Source organism: Phocoena sinus, chromosome X (genome assembly GCF_008692025.1).
Source record: "Phocoena sinus isolate mPhoSin1 chromosome X, mPhoSin1.pri, whole genome shotgun sequence".
Lineage (NCBI taxonomy): Eukaryota > Metazoa > Chordata > Mammalia > Artiodactyla > Phocoenidae > Phocoena > Phocoena sinus.
In genome coordinates, this window is record NC_045784.1 from 92,170,755 (window position 1) to 92,192,892 (window position 22,138).

General features: G+C 41.4%; 2 protein-coding genes across 13 annotated transcripts in view; one reads left to right on the top strand and one right to left on the bottom strand.

Moving 5' to 3' along the window:
• The window catches only part of LOC116747827 (NACHT, LRR and PYD domains-containing protein 12), a 51,433-nt gene that overhangs the window by 16,991 nt on the left and 12,304 nt on the right, over positions 1-22,138 (top strand). For 5 of the 12 annotated variants that reach the window (XM_032620360.1, XM_032620366.1, XM_032620361.1 and 2 more), the window contains 5 exons: positions 10,453-10,540; positions 11,580-11,624; positions 14,315-15,974; positions 16,534-16,581; positions 17,945-18,034. In XM_032620360.1, the coding sequence (XP_032476251.1) occupies positions 10,471-10,540; positions 11,580-11,624; positions 14,315-15,974; positions 16,534-16,581; positions 17,945-18,034 (1,913 nt within the window). In that variant the 5' untranslated portion in view covers positions 10,453-10,470. Of the gene's footprint in view, positions 1-3,106; positions 3,204-10,452; positions 10,541-11,579; positions 11,625-14,314; positions 15,975-16,533; positions 16,582-17,944; positions 18,035-22,138 lie in introns of all 12 variants that reach the window. The other 7 variants (XM_032620368.1, XM_032620370.1, XM_032620367.1 and 4 more) reach the window with 5 other exon arrangements.
• Positions 19,959-21,216, bottom strand: TEX13B (testis expressed 13B). The gene is made up of 2 exons (XM_032620257.1): positions 20,758-21,216; positions 19,959-20,609 (listed from the first exon to the last, which is right to left on the bottom strand). The coding sequence occupies exons 1-2, from the start codon at positions 21,214-21,216 to the stop codon at positions 19,959-19,961; spliced, it is 1,110 nt and encodes a 369-aa protein (XP_032476148.1).

Below are 22,138 nucleotides of genomic sequence, written 5' to 3' on the forward strand. Positions count from 1 at the left end.
CTTTAGTTCTTCTAGGTCCTTGTTAAACGTTTCTTGCATTTTGTCTATTCTATTTCCAAGATTTTGGATCATCTTTACTATCATTATTCTGAATTCTTTTTCAGGTAGACTGCCTATTTCCTCTTCATTTGTTAGGTCTGGTGCGTTTTTGTCTTGCTCCTTCATCTGCTGTGGGGTTTCTTTTGTCTTCTTATTTTGCTTATCTTACTGTGTTTGGGGTCTCCTTTTTGCAGGCTGCAGCTCCGTAGTTCCCGTTGTTTTTGATGTCTGTCCCCGGTGGCTAAGGTTGATTCAGTGGGTTTTGTAGGCTTCCTGGTGGAGGGGACTAGTGGCTGTGTTGTGTTGGATGAGGCTGGATCTTGTCTCTCTAAGGGCAAGATGGGAATAAAGACACAGAGATACTAGAGAATGGACTTGAGGATATGGGGGGGGGAAGGGTGAGTTGTGACAAAGCGAGAGAGAGGCATGGACATATGGGCATATATACACTACCAAACGTAAAACAGGTAGCTAGTGGGAAGCAGCCGCATAGCACAGCGAGATCAGCTCAGTGCTTTGTGACCACCCAGCGGGGTGGGATAGGGAGGGTGGGAGGGAGGGAGACGCAAGAGATATGGGGACATATGTATGTGTATAACTGATTCACTTTGTTATAAAGCAGAAACTAACACACCATTGTAAAGCAATAAGATGTTAAAAAAATAAATAATCCATTCACATTTTCTTAATTGTTTTGGGTTTGTTTTTGTAGATCCTTTTCTTCTCTTGTGTGTCTTACTTAGAGATGTTCCTTTAGCATTTGTTGTAGAGCTGGTTTGGTGGTGCTGAATTCTATGAGCTTTTGCTCGTCTGTAAAGCTTTTGATTTCTCCATCGAATCTGAATGAGATCCTTGCTGGATAGAGTAATCTTGGTTGTGGGTTCTTCCCTTTCAGCATTTTAGGTATATCATGCCACTCCCTTCTGGCTTGTAGAGTTTCTGCTGAGAAATCAGCTATTAACCTTATGGGAGTTCCCTTGTATGTTATTTGTCATTTTTCCCTTGCTGCTTCCAATAATTTTTCTTTGTCTTTAATTTTTGCCAATTTGATTACTTTGTGTCTCGGCATGTTTCTCCTTGGGTTTATCCTGTATGGGACTCGCTGGGCTTCTTGGACTTAGGTTGCTATTTCCTTTCCCATGTTAGGGAAGTTTTCTACTCTAACCTCTTCAAATATTTTCTCGGCTTCTTTCTCTCTCTCTTCTCCTTCTGGGACCTCTATAATGCGAATGTTGTTGCGTTTAATGTTGTCCCAGAGGTCTCTTATGCTGTCTTCATTTCTTTTTATTGTTTTTTCTTTATTCTGTTCTGCAGCAGTGAATTCCACCATTCTGTGTTCCAGGTTACTTATCCATTCTTCTGCCTCAGTTATTCTGCTATTGTTTCCTTCTAGTGTAGTTTTCATTTCAGTTATTGTATTGTTCATCTGTCTGTTTGTTCTTTAATTCTTCTAAGTCTTTGTTAAACATTTCTTGCATTTTCTCGATCTTTGCCTCCATTCTTTTTCCAAGGTCCTGGATCATCTTCACTATCGTTATTCTGAATTCTTTTTCTGGAGGTTGCCTATCTCCACTTCATTTAGTTGTTTTTCTGGGGTTTTATCTTGTTCCTTCATCCAGTATATAGCCCTCTGCCTTTTCATCTTGCCTGTCTTTCTGTGAATGTGGTTTCTGTTCCACAGGCTGCAGGATTGTAGTTCTTCTTGCTTCTGCTGTCTGCCCTCTGGTGGATGTGGCTATTTAAGAGGCTTGTGCAAGTTTCCTGATGGGAGGGACAGGCTGTGGGTAGAGCTCACTTTAGTCACTTTTATGTGTACAATTCAGTGGCATTAAGTACTTTACATTGTTATCCAAGCATCACCACTAGCCACCTCCAACATTTTTTCATCTTCCCAAAGTGAAACTCTGTACCCATTAAACAATAACTCCCCATTACCCTCTGCCCCCAGACCCTGGTAACCACTGTTATAGTTTCTGACTCTATGATGAATTTGGCTATTCTATGTACTTCATATAATTAGAATCATATAATATTTTTTATTTTGTGCCTGGCTTATTTCACTTTGCGTAATGTTTTCAAATTTAATCCATGTAGCATGTTTCAGAATTTTCTTCCCTTTAAAGGCTGAATAATGTGTTGTATGTCTAGACCACATTTTGTTTATCCATTCATCCGCTGATGGACATTTGGGTTGTTTCCACTTTCTCATTTTCTTCTATAATTGCATTTTTCATTGATTTTTTCCTACTTTTACAGTTGATTTTTTCTATTTTTTAATTGAGTTATAATTAACATATAACACTGTTTTGGTTTTAGGTGTACAACATAATGACTTGATACATGTATATATTGCAAAATGATTACCACAAGTTTAGTTTATAGCTTTTATTAAATTGATCTGATTGATTTTATTCACATACCATAATACCCATCCTTTTAAAGTATACAATTTAGTTATTTTCAGTATATTCACAATGCTGTGTAACCATCACCACTATTTAATTCCAGAATGTTTCTAACACCTCAAACAGAATCCCATAACCATTAGCAGTCACTACCACTTCCCCTTTTCCCCGAACCCCTGGCAACCACTAATCTACTTTCTTTCTCTCTGGATTTGTCTATTATGTACATTTCATATAAATGGAATTTCGTGTCTGGCTTCCTTCATGTAGTGTAATGTTTTCAAGGCTCATCCATGTTATAGCACGCTTCAGTACCTTGTTCCTTTTTATGGCTGGATAGTACTCCACTGTAAGTATACCACATTTTGTTTATTCAGTTCATCAGTTGGTGGACATTGGGGTTGTTCCCACCTTTTTTGCTATTTAGTATAGTGATGCTGTGACTATTTTTGTACAAATTTTTGTTTAAATACCTGTTTTCAATTGTTTTGGGTATATACCTAGGAGTAAAATTGCTGGGTCACATGGTAATCCTGTGTTTAACTTATTGAGGAGCTGCTGAACTTTTCCATAGCGACTGCACCATTTTATATTCCCACTGGCAATGTATGAGTGTTCTAATTTTTCCACATTCTTGCCATTTTTCATATTTTAAATTACAGCCATTCCAGTGGATGTGAAATCGATTCTTATTCAGTTGTAAAAGGGAATGAAGAACTGATACATGCTACAACATGGATGAATCTTGAAAACATTATGGTAAGAAAAGAAGCCAGACACTAAAGGACACGTATTGTATGATTCCATTTATATGAAATGTCCAGAATAGGCAAATCCTTAGAGACGTAAAGTAGAATTGTGGTTGCCAGGGGCTGGGGTGGGGGGAGAATGTGGAGTGTCTGCTTAATGAGTACAGCATTTTGTTTTGGGGTGATGAAAATGTTCTGGAATTGGATAGTGGTGATGGTTGCAAAACTTTGTGAATATACTACAAAGCAATGAGTTGTACACTTTAAAAGGGTGAATTTTATGATATATGAATCATATCTCAATAAAAAAAATCCAGAGTCTCATTTTAGGCCTGGAGGTGAGATTTGTAGCGTTTCTTTCTCCTGTTTTTGGCAGCATGCGTACCATGTCGAGCCACCATGAAAAGTACAGTTTGTTGACTGAAAAGGCACACAGCTAAGGGTGTGAAGGGGGAGTGAAATTAGCCCATACCCTGCTCTCTAACCTGTGTTCGCTAGCTTGGTGCTCCCCTAGCCCAGAGGAAGAAGCACCATTTTACCATTTTGTAATTCAGCTGCTTGGAGGAGACTCAGTTACTTACTTTGATTTCTCTTCTTGAAGAGGGCACCTTTTGGTACTTTGCTTAATGATTCCATATATTCTAGTGGAACTCCTAGTACAATGGATACTACTTTCCCATCGTGGAATTTGAGCCATCTCACAGCCTTTTACTCTAACTGGGTCTAATAACCAGTTATAAAATACCCCCATAGTTCCCTAAAGGTCTGTTGACTGTAACTAACTCTCTGGTATAATTTCTTTTTCTTTTCAATTTCTTTTTTTTTATAGTTTTTTTGAGATATAATTGACATACAGCACTGTGTAAGTTTTAAGATGTACAGCATAGTGATATGACTTACATACATCATGAAATCATTATGTCGTCTCATATAGGTACAACATTAAAGAAACAGAAAAAATATTTTTTCCTGGTGATGAGAACTCTTAGGATTTACTCTCTTAACAGCTTTTATACAGCAGTGTTAATTATCTTCATCATGCTGTATATTAAATCCATAGTACTTAATTTATCTTATAACTGGAAGTTTGTACCTTTTGACTACCTTCACCTAATTCCCCCCTCCCCACCTCTGGTGGTCACAAATCTGATTTCTTTTTCTAGGAGTTTGTTTGTTTGTTTGTTTTGGAAGTATAATTAACCTACAACACTATGTTAGTTTCTGGTACACAGCATAGTGATTCAAATTTCTATACATTTCAAAATGTCATCGTAAGTCTAGTTGTCATCTGTTACCATACAAAGATATTACATAATTATTGAGTATATTCCCCACACTGTGACTCATTTACTTTGTAACTGAAAGTTTGTACCTCTTGATCTCCCTCACTTATTTCTCTCCTCCCCCAGTCTCCTCCAATCTTGCTACCACCTGTTTGTTCTCTATATCTATGACTCTTTTTCTGTTTAATTATGCTTGTTAATTCATTTTGTTTTTTAGATTACACATATAAGTGAGATTATGTGGTATTTGTCTTTATCTGTCTGACTTATTTTGCTTAGTATAATACACTCTAGGTCCATACATGTTGTTGCAAATGGCAAGATTTCATGGCTGAGTAATGTTCCATTTTATATATATATATATATATATATATATATATATATATTTATCTATCAATAGAAACTTAGGTTCCTTCCATATCTTGGCTATTAGAAATAATGCTGCAATGCAATATCAAAAAAACAACCCAATCAAAAAACGGGTGGACGATCTACATAGACATTTCTCCAAAGAAGATATACAGATGGCTAAAAAGCACATGGAAAGATACTCAACATCACTAATTATTAGAGAAATGCAAATCAAAACTACAATGAGATATCACCTCACACTGGTCAGAATGGCCATCATCAAAAAATCTACAAACAGTAAATGCTGGAGAGGGTGTGGAGAAAAGGGAACCATCCTACACTGTTGGTGGGAATGTAAACTGGTACAGCCACTATGGAGAACAGTATGGAGGTTCCTTAAAAAACTAAAAACAGAGCTACCATATGATCCAGCAATCCCACTCCTGGGCATATATCTGGAGAAAACCATGAATTGAAAAGATACATGCACCCCAGTGTTCATTACAGCACTGTTTACAATAGCCAGGACATGTAAGCAACCTAAATGTCCATCAACAGAGGAGTGGATAAAGAAGATGTGGTGCATATATGCAATGGAATATTACTCAGACATAAAAAAGAACAAAATAATGCCATTTGCAGCAACATGGATGGACCTAGGGATTGTCATAATGAATGAAGTAAGTCAGAGAAAGACACATATCATATGATATCACTTACATGTGGAATCTAAAAAAGGGTACAAATGAACTTATCTACAAAACAGAAATAGAGTTACAGATGTAGAAAACAAACTTATGATTACCAGGGGGTAAGGTGTGGGGGAGGGATAAATTGGAAGATTGGGATTGACATATACACACTACTATATATAAAATAGATAACTAATACAGACCTACTATAGAGCACAGGGAACTCTACTCAATACTCTGTAATGGCCTATATGGAAAAAGAGTCTAAAAACGAGTGGACACTTAGAGGAGTGGGATAAGGAAGGTGGAAGGGAGATGTAAGAGGGAGGAGATATGGGGATATATGTATATGTATAGCTGATTCACTTAGTTATAAAGCAGAAGCTAACACACCATTGTAAAGCAATTATACTCCAGTAAAGATGTTAAAAAAATTAAAAAAATAAAAAACTGGAAAAAATAAAAAAAGAAGAGTGGATATATGTATATGTATAACTGATTCACTTTGCTGTACACCTGAAACTAACACAACATTGTTAATCAATTGTACTGTAATAAAAATTAAAAAAAACTAGTGCTGTGATGAACATAGGGTTGTTTATGTATTTTCTAATTAATGTTTTCATTTTCTTCAGATAAATACCCATAAGTGGAATTGCTGGATTTTATGGTAGTTCTATTTTTAATTTTTTGAGGGATCTCCATACTGTTTTCCGTAGTGGCTGCGCCAATTTACATTCTCATCAACAGTGCACAAGGGTTCCCTTTTCTCCATATCCTTACCAACACTTGTTACTGTCTTTTTTTGCGGTATTTGGGCCTCCCACTGCTGTGGCCTCTCCGGTTGCAGAGCACAGGCTCCGGACGCGCAGGTTCAGCGACAATGGCTCATGGGCCCAGCCGCTCCGTGGCATGTGGGATCTTCCCGGACCGGGGCATGAACCTGTGTCCCCTGCATCGGCAGGTGGACTCTCAACCACTGCGCCACCAGGGAAGCCCTTGTTACTGTCTTTTTGATAATAGCCATTCTGACAGGTGTGAGGTGATATCTCATTGTGGTTTTCATTTGCATTTTCTTGATGGTTAATGATATTGAGCATCTTTTCATATTCTTGTTGGCCATCTGTATGTCTTCTTTGGAAAAAAGGGGCTATTCAGTTCCTCTGCCCATTTTTTAATTGGGTTGTTTGTTTTTTTGATGTTGAGTTTTATGAATTCTTTGTATATTTTGGATATTAACCCCCTATAGGATATATCATTTGCAAATATTGTCTCCCATTCAGCAGGTGGCCTTTTCATTTTGTTGATAGTTTCCTTCACTGTGTAAAAACATTTTAGTTTGATGTAGTCCCATTTGATTCTTGCTCTTGTTTCTTTTGCCTGAGGAGACATATCCAAAAAAATATTGCTAAGACTGATATCAAAGAATGTACTGCCTATGTTTTCTTCTAGAAGTTTTATGGTTTCAGGTCTTACATTTAAGTCTTCAATCTATTTTGAGTTTATTTTTGTATATGGTGTGAGAAAGTAGTCCAGTTTGATTCTTTTGAATGTAGTTGTCCAGTTTTCCCAACACCATTTATTGAAGAGGCTATGTTTTCCCCACTGCTTATTTTTTTCCTCCTTTGTTGTAGATTAATTGCCCATATAAAGGTGGGTTCATTTCTGGGCTGTCTATTGTATTCCATTGATCTGTGTCTGTTTTTGTGCCAGTACCATACTGTTTTGATTACTGTAGCTTTGTAGTATAGTTTGAGATCAGGTAGCATGATACTTTATTTTGTTTTCCTTTCTCAAGATTATTTTAGCTAATTGGGATCTTTTGTATTGCCACACAAATTTTAGAATATTTGTTCTGTGAAAAATGCCATTGGTATTTTGATAGGGATTGCAGTGAATCTGTAGATTGCCTTGGGTAATATGGTCATGTTAACAATATTAATTTTTCCAATCCATGAGTGCAGTATATCTTTCCATCTCTTTGTGTCATCTTCAGTTTCATCAGTGTCTTATAATTTTCTGAGTACACGTCTTTTATCTCCTTAGGTAGACTTATTCCCAGGTATTTCATTCTTTTTGATGCAACTGTGAATGGGATTGTTTTCTTAACTCCTCCATCTGATAGCTTGTTGTTAGTGTTTCTGGTATAATTTCTATGTCAGAGTTCTTTAGTTGCAGGCAGTAGAAATTGATTCTGAATAACTTAACTTGAGCAAAAATAGAGATTTTTGGAAGGATACTGGAGTTACATGAAACTACATGAAGTGCTCAAAAACAAGGTTTCAGGGAGGTCAGGAACTAAGGAAGCTTGGGGCATTTGGGTATCAGAACCTCAGTCTCTATAGTCCCCACTCAGGTTTTAAAATTCAGGCACAGAGAATCTGATTATTCCATTGAGAGATATGGGATATCTTATCAAAACCAAGATCAGTGAAAGAATGGTGGACAAACCAAACAGTAGTTACCAACAGAGGTAAGAAAAAGAGAGGTGTCAGCATCTAAGTGGAGATGTTGAGTAAGCCTTTAGATGAATAAATCTGGATCTGAGAGAAGAGGGCTAGACTGGGATAAACAATTAGGAGTTGTAAGGAATGACTGAAATCATAGGCATTGTAGAGATTGCCTAGGAAGAGAGTCAGTGACCATGTACCCCTCCAGCTCCATTACCTGAGGGCAGGAGTGCTTACCGGAGTAATTTGTAACTAGAGAATTTTTTTTTCTACTTTTTAGAGGACATGCTATTCCTAGTGACTGGGAAAAGGACCCAGGATGTGGGAATATAACACTGTGCTGGGAACACTCTGTCTCATAAGAAGTTGTTATGTGGAGATTTTAATAGAATGTAACTTCTTTCTGTCAGTTATAGTAAATGCCAACTTATTTTTCTCTAACATTATTTATGTTGCCCTTGGTCCTCTGCTAAGAGTTTTATGTGTGTCATCTTATTTAACCCTCACAACAAAATAATGAAGTAGTTATTATTATCACCATATTTTACAGATGGGTTACTGTAGTCTCAGGAGTTTAAGTAACTTTACTCGAAGTCATCTTGCTAGAAAGCAGTGGAAATGGAATTTAAGTAAGGTCTATCTGAGTTCAGACATTTTTACTCTCTATCAAATGATACAGCAATGCCAACATTAGCTATAGTTTAGGATTATTGAGCCCTTACTATGTACCATGTAGTGTACTGAATACTTCATATGCATACTTCATTTAATCCTCATAATAACCTTTTAAGAAAGGTTGTGATCAACTGTTGTTATAAACTGTTGTTATCCCTATTTAATAGTTGAGGAATCTGAGGCTTAGAGATGTTAATTCCGTGGTTGTCACATAGTTAGTAAGTGGTAGAGTCAGGGCCTGAACACATCTGTTTGATTCCAAAGCCTGTGTGTTTCACCAATACACTCTATCAAAAATAACTAATTCTTAGAACAGTGGCTCTTTTCCCTGGCTGTGTATTTGAATCACCTTGGGAACTTAAGAAAAAGTCGATGCCAAACCTCATCATCAAAGATTCTGATTTAATTAATCAGGAATGCAGACTAGGCACTGTATTATTTTTAAGATTTTATTCATTTATTCAGTTTATTCAATGAACATTTAATGAATGTCTTCTCTATGTCAAACACTTTCTAGGCATTTACTCTCTAGCAAGATGTATTAGTTAGCTATTGCCACAACAATACATAACAACAAGCACAAAATCTCAGTGGCATGAAAAGTTAAGAATTTATTCAGCGCTTATTCTCACCGATCTGGAGGCCAGCTGGGACTCAGCTGATTAGGCAGGGTCTGTTGGGCAACTCTGATTCGGGCTGGGGTGACTCTCTTTTTCTTGCTGCAGGACTATGAGTAAATTGGGGTGGCTCTACTGCATGTATTTCTCATCCTTGGATGAGTGGACTACCTGGGGCTTGTTTCTCTCATGGGTCATCTCATGCCAGTGGCAGAATCACAAGAGGGAGCATGTACAACTGTGCAAGCACATATCAGGGCCCTACCTGAGTCACATCTGTGTATACTCCATTACCCAGAGCAAGTTTCAAAGCTGAGCTCAAAGATAAGAGGTGGAAAAAAAAAAAAGATAAGAGGTGGGAAAATAAGTTCCGCTTCTTTGGTGTGGACCTGCCAAGTTCATGGCAAGGGCTGAGAATTGGGGCCAATAATTCAATTTAAGGGGAAATACTGAAAGTGAATAATAAACCTAACTCATAAGAAAATAATCAAGTGTGTTAGAAATTGATAAGTAATATTGCAACAAAGAAAACAAATTCTGGAAGGTGGTGTGAAGGTAATTCTAATGTGCAACTGGGACTTAGGACCACTGATCTTACAATGTTCAACCTGGAAAGAAACCTGGGCTAACATTCTCTCCACCATTTTGAAAATAATAAAACAGATTCAGAAAGTAGAAGAATCTTACTCAAGGTCCATAGGTAGATAGTTATAGAAATGGAACTAGGGCTTGGATCTCCTGACTCTCTAAACTGTTTCTCTTATACCACAGTATTCTAATCTGTGGTCTTAGAATTCTCCCTTTACCAGTGGTACCAAATTGACTGTATTGTAGAAGGACACAGTCATTCTTTCTTATCCTGGCCACAAACATTAGAGGTATACTGCCTAAATCCTATCCTTCCCTTAATAACGCATTTTAGAGCTCAATTTGACATTTCCCGTATTTGTACTCTTCAAAAGTCTGTGGACATTCTATACTCTTTAGTTTTTTTTTTTCTCTTCAAGCTGAAGACTGTTGATTTTGGTCTATCTTCCTGTGATCTCCTAGTCCCACGCTAGCTCTCTACTTGGTTACTAGGCCTTCTCTCTTCCCCAGCTCTGTGATGCTTTGAGTAGTCTTTCTTGAGTTACTTTTTTACTCTGGGCTTCCACCAGGCATTAAAGTCATCATTTCTGTTTTGGGTTACAGTCTTCTTGATTTGCCAGGATGAACAGTCAAAAGAAACGAAAAGATATGGAACCTGCTTGCACCTGGAGCTTATTGTCTGAACAGAAAGGTGAGTAACTGAATGAGGTAAAAAAAGGGTGTAATCTTGTTCATTCTCTTTCCCCTACTTCTCCTCATGGACTGTGGGATTTTTCTGAATCTTTAAAATTGTGTTGTATGTGTATAGGTATATGTATATTAAGGTATTACATGGATACAGAATTTACCCGTTGTTAATCTCTCCACAATTTTTGTGAAGAGGCATCTGGTGTTTATAATGTTTTCCATAGCCCCCAAAGCATCTATAATCATAAAAGACTCTTAAGTCTCTTCCTTTACTGTAACCACAGATTTTCACAGGAAACAGCACAAAAGAGTAAAGAGTGAAGATTTCTGGAGTCCTTCCCCATGTGGCTGATTCCTGAACTCCAAGGAATGTTTAGTTATGGGGAATAGAAACTGGTTATCTTCAACAGACCACTCACTTGCTGCCCATTTCTGTGGCATTCTAATATCTGTCTCTCCATACTCTGCTTCCTCCCATCCACCTAGTCACAGCTCCCAACTATGTCTCACTCTTGCCTATAAAGGTGTGCAAGTACTAAAAACCTATAGGAATGTGAAGGGATGTGTGTGTGTGTGTGTGTGTGTGCATTTGAATGTAGGTCATTGTATATTTCTGTCGAACTAACATCAGCAATGTCTTATTCTTTCTCATTAACAAATTAGGCTCAACAGAAGCTCCAACAAAAGCAATAAGCTAACGTTCAAAGGAAAAAAAAATACCAGAAACAGTCACTTAAAATAATGAATGCCCCTTTAAATTCATGCCTAAAATTTTCCTTATTTTTCATATAAATATAAATGTTTACACCCTAAATATATTTGTGCGGGAATTTCTTAGGTTTACTTTATGTTGGACATTAGCTATGAAATACCTTTTTGGTAAGTTAGAATAGATGTGAGGTGGCTTGCTTTCTTTGTTTTATTTCTGTTTGGGGAACAGCCTGAATGGCTGTAATAGTGTGACTAAATTTCTGTGTATTTCATGTTTTGGTACAAAGGTGTATTTGCGATACTCTTATTAACCCTAGCTCTTCCTCCCACAGCTGCTTCAAGTTCTCTGGCTTCATTTTCATGGAAGGAGCTTACAGGTAGATGTCTTTTCTGATTTACTCTTTTTCTGTTTTGGGAATAGTGTCTCCCATGAACCCCACTCATCCCCACTCCTCTCCCATTTTTCCCCCATATTCACTGAGCAACAATCAATGGTTTTTTGGGTAATATTCATGAAGTCCCAAACTGTCATAACAAATAGGACTTTTATATCATTTAGAATAGATATTCAAATACTAGGAGGACCTCTGATGATGGTAGTCAAGCACCAGATATACAGGACTTTATGAAGACAACAGACCAGTCTGCTTCTGGAATGATCTAGGTTGAGGTCAACAAATTACAGCTAGTGAGCCAAATCCAGCCAGCTGCCTGTTTTTGTAAATAAACGTTTACTGGAACCACCCATGCCCATTCACTTACATATTGTCTAGGGCTGCTTTCACGCTAATATGGCAGAGTTGAGTAAAGGTATGCCTTGTTTTATTGCGCTTCATTTTATTGTACTTCACAGATATTATGGTTCTTTACAAATTGAAGATTTGTGGCAACCCTGTGTTGCCAGATGATGATTAGCATTTTTTTGCAATAAAGAACTTTTTAATTAAGGTGTGTACATTGTTTTTTAGATAAAATGCTATTGCACACCTAATAGACTACAGTACAGTTAGTGTAAGTGTAACTTTTATATGCACTAGGAAACCAAAAAGTTTGTGTGACTTGCTTTATTGCAATATTCGCTTTATTGCAGTGGTCTGGAACTAAACCCACAATATCTCCAAGGCATGCCTGTAATCGCAGCAGAGACCTAAAAGCCTAATCTATTTATGGAACCTTACAGAAAAAGTTTGCAAACACTTATCTAGATCAGCATTCCCCAACCTGAATTCTACAGAATACTATTCTCCAGGAATTAATAATTTTGCTTTTAATAAAGGGTTCTGTAGTCATTTAAGTCCAGAAAATACTGGATTAAACAAAGTTAAACAGCCTGTTTTTTTTTAACTGTTGATTCGCTCAGAGCCTTTCATATGCTAATATGTATTGAGAAACTCTAAAATGGGATAGAAGGTGCATTCCCCGTACCTTATTTGACCACTGGACACCTTTTTCACAGCTCTCCTATTAATATCTTGCAAAAATGTTACACAAAAAACTTATTTGGAAAATACTAGCTTAGATATTCACTTAACAGAAGTTTGAATTTGATAACTGACTCCTTGGATTATTTTTTCTAGTTGCAGAAAGTGAAAAACTATGTAATATAGTATTTAAGCATATAGGCCACGGCTTCAGACAAACCTGAGTCTTAATTGAAGTCTCTGCCGTTTACTAGCTGTTGAACCTTGGACAAGTTACCCAATGCTATAAGCAGGACTGGCTACATATTTATGGGGTATGGTGCAAAATGAAAAGACAGGATTCCTTGTTCAAAAATTATTAAGAATTTCAAGATAGGAACAGCAGAGCGTTACACCAAGTATGGATGCTCTGAGCACGAGGCCTAAGCACAGATTGCACACCCGTGAACGTATAACCCTGGTTATAAGTTTTCAGTTTCCTCAACTATAAAATCTGGATAATACCTACTTCCTGGGATTATTATGATGATTAAATTTTTTAAAATGTATGTAAAGGGCCTAGTACAGTATCTGACACAGAATAGGCATAATAAATGGCTTTTTTTAATTCAAAAGCAAGCATTTATAGCCATTTTCAATAAATATTGAGTGTCTACCATGTTCCAGGCACCAGCTAGGTACTTAGAGTACTATGATGAAAAAGACAGACAAGGTCCCTGTTTTCATGTAGATTAGTGGGAAAGACAGATAATGAAAAAAATAAACAAGACAATTGTAAATTGTGCTAAGTGCTATAAAGGGAAAACAGGGTCCTGGGAGAGGGTATAGTAGAGAGGATCTGCTTTAAACTGGATGGTCAGGGAAGTCTTCTTCTAGGTAGTAATGTTTAAGGTCTGAAGGATGAGAAGGGGATCTCCATGGGAAGAGCATGAAGAAGTGTGTTCCAGGCAGAGATAATAGCTGGCGGAAAGGCCTGGAAGTGGGAAAGAACATGGCATTTGTGAGGAGCTAAAAGTAAGCCAGTGTGGCTTTAGTATAGGGACTGAGAAGGAGAGTGATATAAAAGGCTGGGGAGTGAAGGTAGATAGGGCCCAGATCGTAGCAGACCTTGTAGGATGAGGTAAGGATTTTGGATTTGATATCAAGTGCAATGAAAAGCTCTTGAAAAGTTTTGGGCCATGGCAGTGATGTGATGTAATTGATATTTTTAGAAGATCACGTTGGCTGCCTGTGTGGAGAGGAGCCATAGATGGCAAGAGTATAAATGAGTAGGAGGCTGTTTCAGCAGTCCAGGAAAGAGTTGATAGTGCCTTGTACTTGGGTGGTATTTGAGGTTGTAGTGGCAAACAAATGGATTAGAGGCTTATTTTGGAGATATAAATGATAGGCCTTGCTAAATGGATGTGGAGGATTCAAGGGAAAAAAAAGAAATAATGAATCCTAACATTTTTCTGAGCCCTGAGGAGGGTTTTTTTTGGGGGTGGGGTGGGCAGTGGAATAGAAATCAAGAGCTCAGATGCATGAAGTTTGAGGAGGCTTTGAAACATCTGAGTAGAGATGGTGGTGATGGTAGTATTAGTTATAGTTGTTGTTTGTATTGTTGTCTAGTATTCTGTGATTACTGACTCTTGGTGTCACCCCATTAGATTACAGGAAAGTATTTAGAAAACATCTAAAAGAAAAATACCTAAAAAAAGGAGTTGACAAATGTTATCACCATGGCAAGCATATAGAGTCACGACTGCTTGTTGTAAAAGAACACTGTATATCAGAAAAGCCACCATGCGGAATTCCTCAACAAAATAATTTTATTGAGATGGAACATATATTTGATCCTGATGAAGAGGGCTCCAGCTTATCCCAAACTGTGGTGCTTCAGGGATGTGCTGGGATTGGGAAAACAGCTGTGGTGCATAAGTTCATGTTTGACTGGGCAGCAGGAATGGTTACTCCAGGCAGATTTGACTATCTCATCTATGTAAACTGCAGAGAAATAAGCCGTTTTGCTAACCTTAGCGCTGCTGACCTGATCACTAACGCTTTTCAAGATATTGACGGACCAATCCTGGATGTTATTCTTGTATCTCCAGAGAAGCTTCTGTTCATTCTTGATGGATTTCCTGAGCTTCAGTACCCTGTAGGTGACCAGGAAGAGGATCTTAGTGCCAATCCCCTGGAGAGGAAGCCAGTAGAGACCCTCTTATGTAGTTTTGTGAGGAAAAAACTGTTTCCTGAATCCTCCCTCCTGATAACTGCCCGGCCTACAACCATGAAGAAGCTTCACTCTCTGTTAAAACAAGCTACCCAGGCAGAGATCCTGTGGTTCACAGATGCTGAAAAGAGAGCATATTTCTTGAGTCAGTTTTCAGGTGCTAATGCTGCAATGAGAGTTTTTTATGGTCTGCGAGAAAATGAAGGCCTTGACATTATGTCTTCTCTTCCCATCATCTCCTGGATGATCTGCAGTGTCCTGCAGTCACAGGGAGATGGTGACAGGACTCTTATGAGATCACTTCAAACCATGACTGATGTGTATCTGTTCTACTTTTCCAAGTGCCTCAGAACCCTTACAGGCATCTCGGTGTGGAAGGGACAGAGTTGCCTGTGGGGCCTTTGCTCTTTGGCTGCAGAGGGACTGCAGAACCAGCAGGTCCTGTTTGAAATCAGTGACCTCAGAAGACATGGGATAGGAGTGTATGATACCAACTGCACTTTTCTCAATCACTTTTTGAAAAAAGTTGAAGGAGGTGTCAGTGTCTATACTTTCCTTCACTTCAGTTTCCAAGAGTTCCTGACTGCTGTGTTCTATGCCCTGAAGAATGACAGCAGCTGGATGTTTTTTGATCAAGTGGGGAAAACGTGGCAAGAAATCTTCCAGCAATATGGGAAAGGATTTTCATCATTAACAATACAGTTCTTATTTGGCCTCTTACACAAAGGAAAGGGAAAGTCTGTGGAAACTACTTTTGGGAGAAAAGTCTCTCCAGGACTTCGAGAGGAGTTATTGAAGTGGACTGAGAAAGAACTAAAGGATAAATCTTCTAGGTTACAGATTGAGCCAATGGACTTGTTTCACTGTTTGTATGAGATTCAGGAAGAAGAATATGCAAAAAGGATAATTGATGATTTAGGGTCAATTATACTGCTTCAACCTACCTATACAAAAATGGACATTCTGGCTATGTCATTCTGTGTAAAAAGCAGTCATAGTCACCTGTCAGTGTCTCTGAAGTGTCAGCATCTACTTGGATTTGAGGAGGAAGATCAAGCTTCAGCATTCATGCCACCCACCTTGACACTTAATCAGTGAGTATACTAATGTCTTTTCACCAGTGGTTTGGCCTACAGAAATGATAGGCCTTCTTGTTTATTTCAAGTATTCAGGCATATAATCATTTCTAGCACTTTCAATAAATAAATTGAATTATCTCTGCTTTCCATATTGTATGTCAATCAACACAATGAGGATTTATTGAGTATCTATCACATATTGAGCACTGGCCAAGGTAGACACTGAGGGAAAGCTAACGTTTGTGAGAACTTAACTATGTGCTAGGCACTGTGTTAGCCACTGTAAGTGTGTGTATGTGAGTGTATGTGTCCATTAGTCTTCACTGTCTCTCTGTGAAGGTGCTTTATAATTATAAAAAGTTATGAGCATATAAATCATTAAGATTATCATTGAAGACTCTGCTATTTTGGTGCTGATGACTGTTCTGGAAAAAGTTGTAAATTTAATGTTCAATTTTTCCTCACTCTTCTCTACATATACTTCATCACTGAGGCCTCAAAGAGCTCCAGGTTGGTAAGGGACGTAGCTGCACTCCTGTGTATATTGCTATAAAGCCTGGGTTCTTTCTTCTAGACTCACACCTACATGGAGAGTTGAGAGCTGGAGTTCAAAGAGGCTTAGGTAAACCACTTACACAGTATGTACTCTGTATACTACAAAATACAGCTCTACTGGCTTACTAAAGCAGCCAAGGAGACTTATACCTGCATTGTCTGGAAAATGCCACTGGTCATAAGTCTGTTCTCAGTACTCAGGTTAATATGGACAGTGCCTCTCATTAGTTGTGGGGCCAGGTGAGGGGTAGGGGACCTTGAGAAGGAGACAGGAGTGGGCAGAAGGCTCAACTTGGGAAGTGAGTTAACCCAAGTCTTTTCTCTGGTAATTATTAGTTCCTCAGTGGGCAGTAGCATAGAGGTGGAATTGAACATGGCATAGGTATGTTTGTGGAAAGTGAGGAGGGGAAGGGAGGTGCAGCAAGACTTTGGGACCAGAGGGGAAGGGGTATGAGAAGTTACATGGACTTGGAATTACGAAGCACTTGGGCTACAGTGTCTTCATGAATTCATGACAGCTTCAATCCAACTGTATATTATAAAGTAAAACAATGGACAATATACATTTGAGAGATTTTAAGCACTGATGGAAACACAAAGGGGCTTCTAGCTCATTTTGGGTTTCCAGAAAATCAGCCTTAGATGGAGTTCCCATCCTTCAACCCCATTGCTTTCATCAGAAGGCTTAAATTCTTTTCAAAGTTTAACCCCCACAGAAACACCCACTTTTCCCAAGTGTGTTGACTAAGTGAGAGTTTACTGCAGTTGATCCTTGAACAACAAAGATTTGAACTGCACAGGTCCACTTACATGATTTTTTTCAATAAATGTGTACTCCAGTACTATAGGATTGAGGTTGGTTGAATCCTCAGATGTAGAACCTCCGATATGGAGGGATAGGGAGGGCTCACTGTGAAGTTTTACGTGGATTTTCAGCTGTGGGGGTGTTGGTACCCCTAACCCCCATATTGTTCAAAGGTCAACCGTATTGAACTTTCCTAGTTCTCAATTATTGTCGTTAATTCTTCTATTAGTACTGACAACCAAGAATCAGTTACAGTGTACAGATAGCTTGGGCAAGTCACTTGACCTCTCTAAGCATCTGCAAAATGGTGATTATAATACCTGTCATTGGATTAAGCACCAGATAAGATAAATTCTGTGTGTAGAGTGTTTACCTCGGTGCCTGGCATACAGTACCATGGCTTTGGCTTTGGAGTCAGACAGACCTGAGTACTGACCTTCATTCTCTGTTCCTCTGTGACCTTGGGCAAATTACCTTTTTGTGCCTTAATTTCCTTATCTGAAAAATGGGGTAATACCTCCTAAGGTTTTTGTAAATTAGCACTAAGATGGCAACAGAAGCCAAAATAAGCCTTTTACTTAAAATTTTGTTAATCATTTTATTTTTGCTTTCTCATCTCTTTTAGTCCCTTCCAGCTGCGTAATTTGCCAGTCTCTCCACTACACTTGCTCTGCCAAGCACTGCGTAACCCATACTGTAAAGTCAAAGACCTGAAGTAAGTTGAACTTTGCTTTAAACTCTTAGGTATTTGCAGGTAAAGACTGGGTTGCTAGAAATTACACTCCCAGCTGATGAAAAGATACGCTACAAGCCTAGAAGGGGTAGGGAGTCAGGCAGCGATCCCTGCCAACCCCTCCTGCTTCTTCTCCTTTTGTATGTGCTGTTTTTGCTGTAGCAAGTGGGTGTCAGACTGTAAAATCCAAGAGTTTGTGTCTGATGCCCGTCCTGGCCCTACCCCACTCCCCTGCCTTTTCCTTCCAGACTCCCATTGTCTTTCCCCTTGGTTTCCTTTTCTCTCCCTCCATTCCCCACCCCTATCCTCCTCTGCAATTATTCCCCCAAGCGCCAATGCTCTGAAGCCCCCACCCCCCACCGGGACCTTACATCCTCGCTCACTCTCAGGTGACTTGTCTGCTTGTCTGTCCACATCATACACACACAGACAGGAGCCTGCTTGGTTTCCCTCCCACCTCCTCACCACACACATCGGTGTCTGCTTTCCTTCCCTTCTGCCCCAGAGGAAGAGGTAGCCTTTCCAAACTCACCCGAGCCTATAAATTCACTTACTTTTATTTTTTGTATTTTTGTGAGCATTTATTTTACTTTACACAACACCAAAGTATATAAAGACATAAAAGCCCTCCACCCCACTGCCTCGTACCCCTCCCCACCCCGTACCCCCACCACTCCTGCTTCCCCACTGGGGACTGGGGAGGCTTCTCCTGTCATGGGGCTGAATGATAGTAGTCTTCGTCTGCAGCTGGTGCTGGCGTCCTCTGTGTGCAGCCCTGAAGGATTCCTTTAGAGGTGGCCCTGTTGTAAGCCAGGGGTTAACCCCAGGCCTGTTTGTCATGATATAACTCACTCAGAATATGAATGAGCTTCCTGTCCAGTTCATTGCTGGAGACTTGGGATGCAGGAATCCCCACTACTCATCACTCCCTGATGCACCTCCCCTGCCAGTTCCAACATTTTCTTTGACGGTTTGTGGTTTGCAACTGCTCTTCTGGTGTAAATTTCTGGCTTGGCAATAATCTGGTTGCCCAGACCAAGAACCCTGTGAAGTTAGCTTAAAGAAAAAAGGATCTGTGTAAAGTGGATTTTCACTCAGCACAACTGCAGGAAGTGAAAAGTGGTCAGGATGCCACTCTGCATGTCTGGGGTCACGGGATCAACTCCTCTCTGCTTCTCTGCCTCTCTGCTCCCTGGGGCCTCAGACTGTGATTCTCTAAAGGGCACTGGGCCTTTGTAGAGCACACGGTTCTGTTCCCCCACAGCCAAGGCCAGGCCTCAGCTGTGGCCTCGGTGTCCATGACCCCGACCTTGCCCCCGACTCCCAGTGCCCCACTGCTTCATTGCCCGACACCACCCTGGCTATGAAATCTGCCCCACTGCTTCATTGCCCGACACCATCCTGGCTATGAAATCTGCCTCTCTGTTCAGATTCTCTAGTGTGAGGATCTGTTTGACTCAGGATGGGTCAAATGTCCACTCGTGCTCCAGTCATCTACAGTCTAGTTTCGGGGGTGGGGGAAGCAGAGACAAGGGTGTTATATACTGTCTGCCCAGGTCCACCAGATGCTAGAGTTGGGGAGAGGCACACACAGAAGCGGCAGTAGTTCTGGGGTGTAGAGTACTAGCGCTCTGGAACACAAAGACGGTCATCAGAACACGTCTGTCTCTCTAGGTCTCTCTCTCCGTAAGCCCCCAATCTACAACTTCCCCAGCCACCACCCCATACCCTACTTTCCACCCCATTTCCCCTCCTCTCTCACAGCTCCCTTGCCCCATTCACCCACCCACCCACCCTTTCCTTCCACTCTTCCCAAGCCCTCCCCCACCCCTCCCCCTCCCTCTGAAAATTGATTTCCCATCAGGGTACATTTATATTCTGTTTCACATTTCTGAATTCAAGGGTTTTATAGCCAGATTCCCCTCCCACAGTGGAAGCAAGTTTTCTCCCCTGGCCTTTGAAGTACTGGAGGTCTCCCCTGCTGGTGGTGATCAGAGCCCCTCCCGTCTCTTTGTGGTTCTTGAGGGCCCATTCCCTGGCCCCCCACATCAGACCACAAGCTAGAATCAGAGGGCCCCCAGCAGGGAGACGTCTGAGATGGAGCTCCTGCTGTGAACGGCGCTGCTGGTGGGGAGGACGTGGGTGCGTCTGGGAAGGGGAATGAGGGGCATGAGTGTGAGGATGGGAATGAGGCAGGGAGCTGGACAGGAGACTGTCCTGTGAGACAGTCCTGTGAGACTGTGCGCCTGGACTTTGCTATCCCAGGTAAATAAAGCATGGCTGTGTCCATGGACCTGAGATCTCCCTCCCTCTGCCCACCAGAGGTGTAAATTTTCTGGTTCTCAACTCTGAGAAGCTGCATAAGGTCTCCACATAGCTCCTCTGCTCCCTCGGCAGCTTCTGACCCTTCCACGTCCTTCTGTCTTCCTCCTCCTCCTGTGGCTCCAGAAGCAGCTGCAGTAGGAGCAGTGGCCCCTGCCTCTTCTTCCTCCTCACCTGCTCCTTCTGTCCCGGTCCCACTGTCAGTGGCCAGGCCTGGTACCTTTGCAGCCGACTCCTGGAGAGAAGTGAGCAGATCTGAGACCTGTTCTGGGGTGGCGGAGCGGCGAACGGGACTGGGGGCGGAGGGGGGGCGCGTGGGAGCGGCAAACGGGACTGGGGGCGGGTCCCGGGACGGGCTAGGGACCAAGTCAGAGTAATCTTACTGCCTGCAACAGCCTCCACCTCAGGAGGTCCCGCTCTTTCTGCACCTCCGCCAGCCTGGCATGGGCTAGCTGCAGCAGGGAGGCCGCCTCCTTGCGCTCCACGTCCTGCTGTGCCTTGAGCAACTTCATGTCTGAGACCAAGGCCCGCGCCACCGACTTGTGCAGTTTGGCAAAGTAGTACAGCCACTCCACCCTGTACCTGTGTAAGTGGCTCTGCCTGTGGGCGAAGCGCACGCCCAGGGCCAGGCTGCCCCAGACACAGGCCTCTTTGGCCTCGCTGGACACCTGATGATCTTCCAGTATGGCCCGGAGCTTGTCCTCCACCGCCGCCCAGGACAAGGATATATTCTCGAGATAGAACGCAGAGCCTTTTTCGTGCCTGGCCATGCTCTCGTTGATGAAGGCCACCACCTTGCCATGCCGGAACCCATTACCAGGGTCCTCGAGTTTCAAGGCCATGATAGCTGAGGGCCTTTGGGGCTTGGCTGGCCCTGCGGGGATGAATCAGCCAGTTGTCCCCTCCCCTCACCCTCGGTCTCCTCATCTCCGCTTGCCTCCCCCCCCACCCCATAAAGAGCTCTGCCCCAGGACACCTCCTGCCAAGCCTCACCTCCTGGCTAGTGCGGGTGCACGCCGAACACACGGGCCTACCACGTTTAAAGAGAGGGCACTTGCTCGCTCTCTTTTTCTCCCCGAGGGCTCTGACTTAACAAAGAAAGCCTCTTGTTACCACTCCACACGTTCACCTTGGGACTGTTCCAACTTCCAGAAACAGTGGGGGTGGGTGGGGTGCGTGAGGAAGATTCCTGCCCCCCTCCACCGACATAAGGGAACCCCCTACGCTGTTGAAAGTCTTTGCAGGCGGGAAGAAACAGGAGTGGTCAGAAAAGATTCAGAACCAAGAATGTGAAGCGCTTGTAATCAAGTACAAAAAGTCTCAAACACCCCCCCCACCACCATAATAGTTTGTCCCACTCGGTGGGCCTGCCCTTCCTACAGGTGGAATATTCTAGAACCGGAAACAGCCCCCATTCCTCAGTGGCCTCCACTACCCTGTGGAGGAAGAAGGTGGAGCCAGAGTACAGCCTCATCCCCATCACCCTAAGTGGTAATAAATCCTGGCCATATCGTGTCTTGAATTTCTCCCAAAACGTGTCTTGAATTTCTCTGCCTCCAGCCCTTCCCCGCCTCCCCCTGGGCAATTTATTCCCTGGACCACTGCAGCCCTCTGACCCCAGGTTTGTTTCCTGCCCTACCCTGGCATCAGAGGGATCTGACCATGTCTCTTTAAACTTCTAATGGTTTTTCCAGGCCTAGAGGATAAACCAGACAGCCCTCAGGTTGAGTACTACTTTGCCACTTACTGTATGACCTTGTGCTA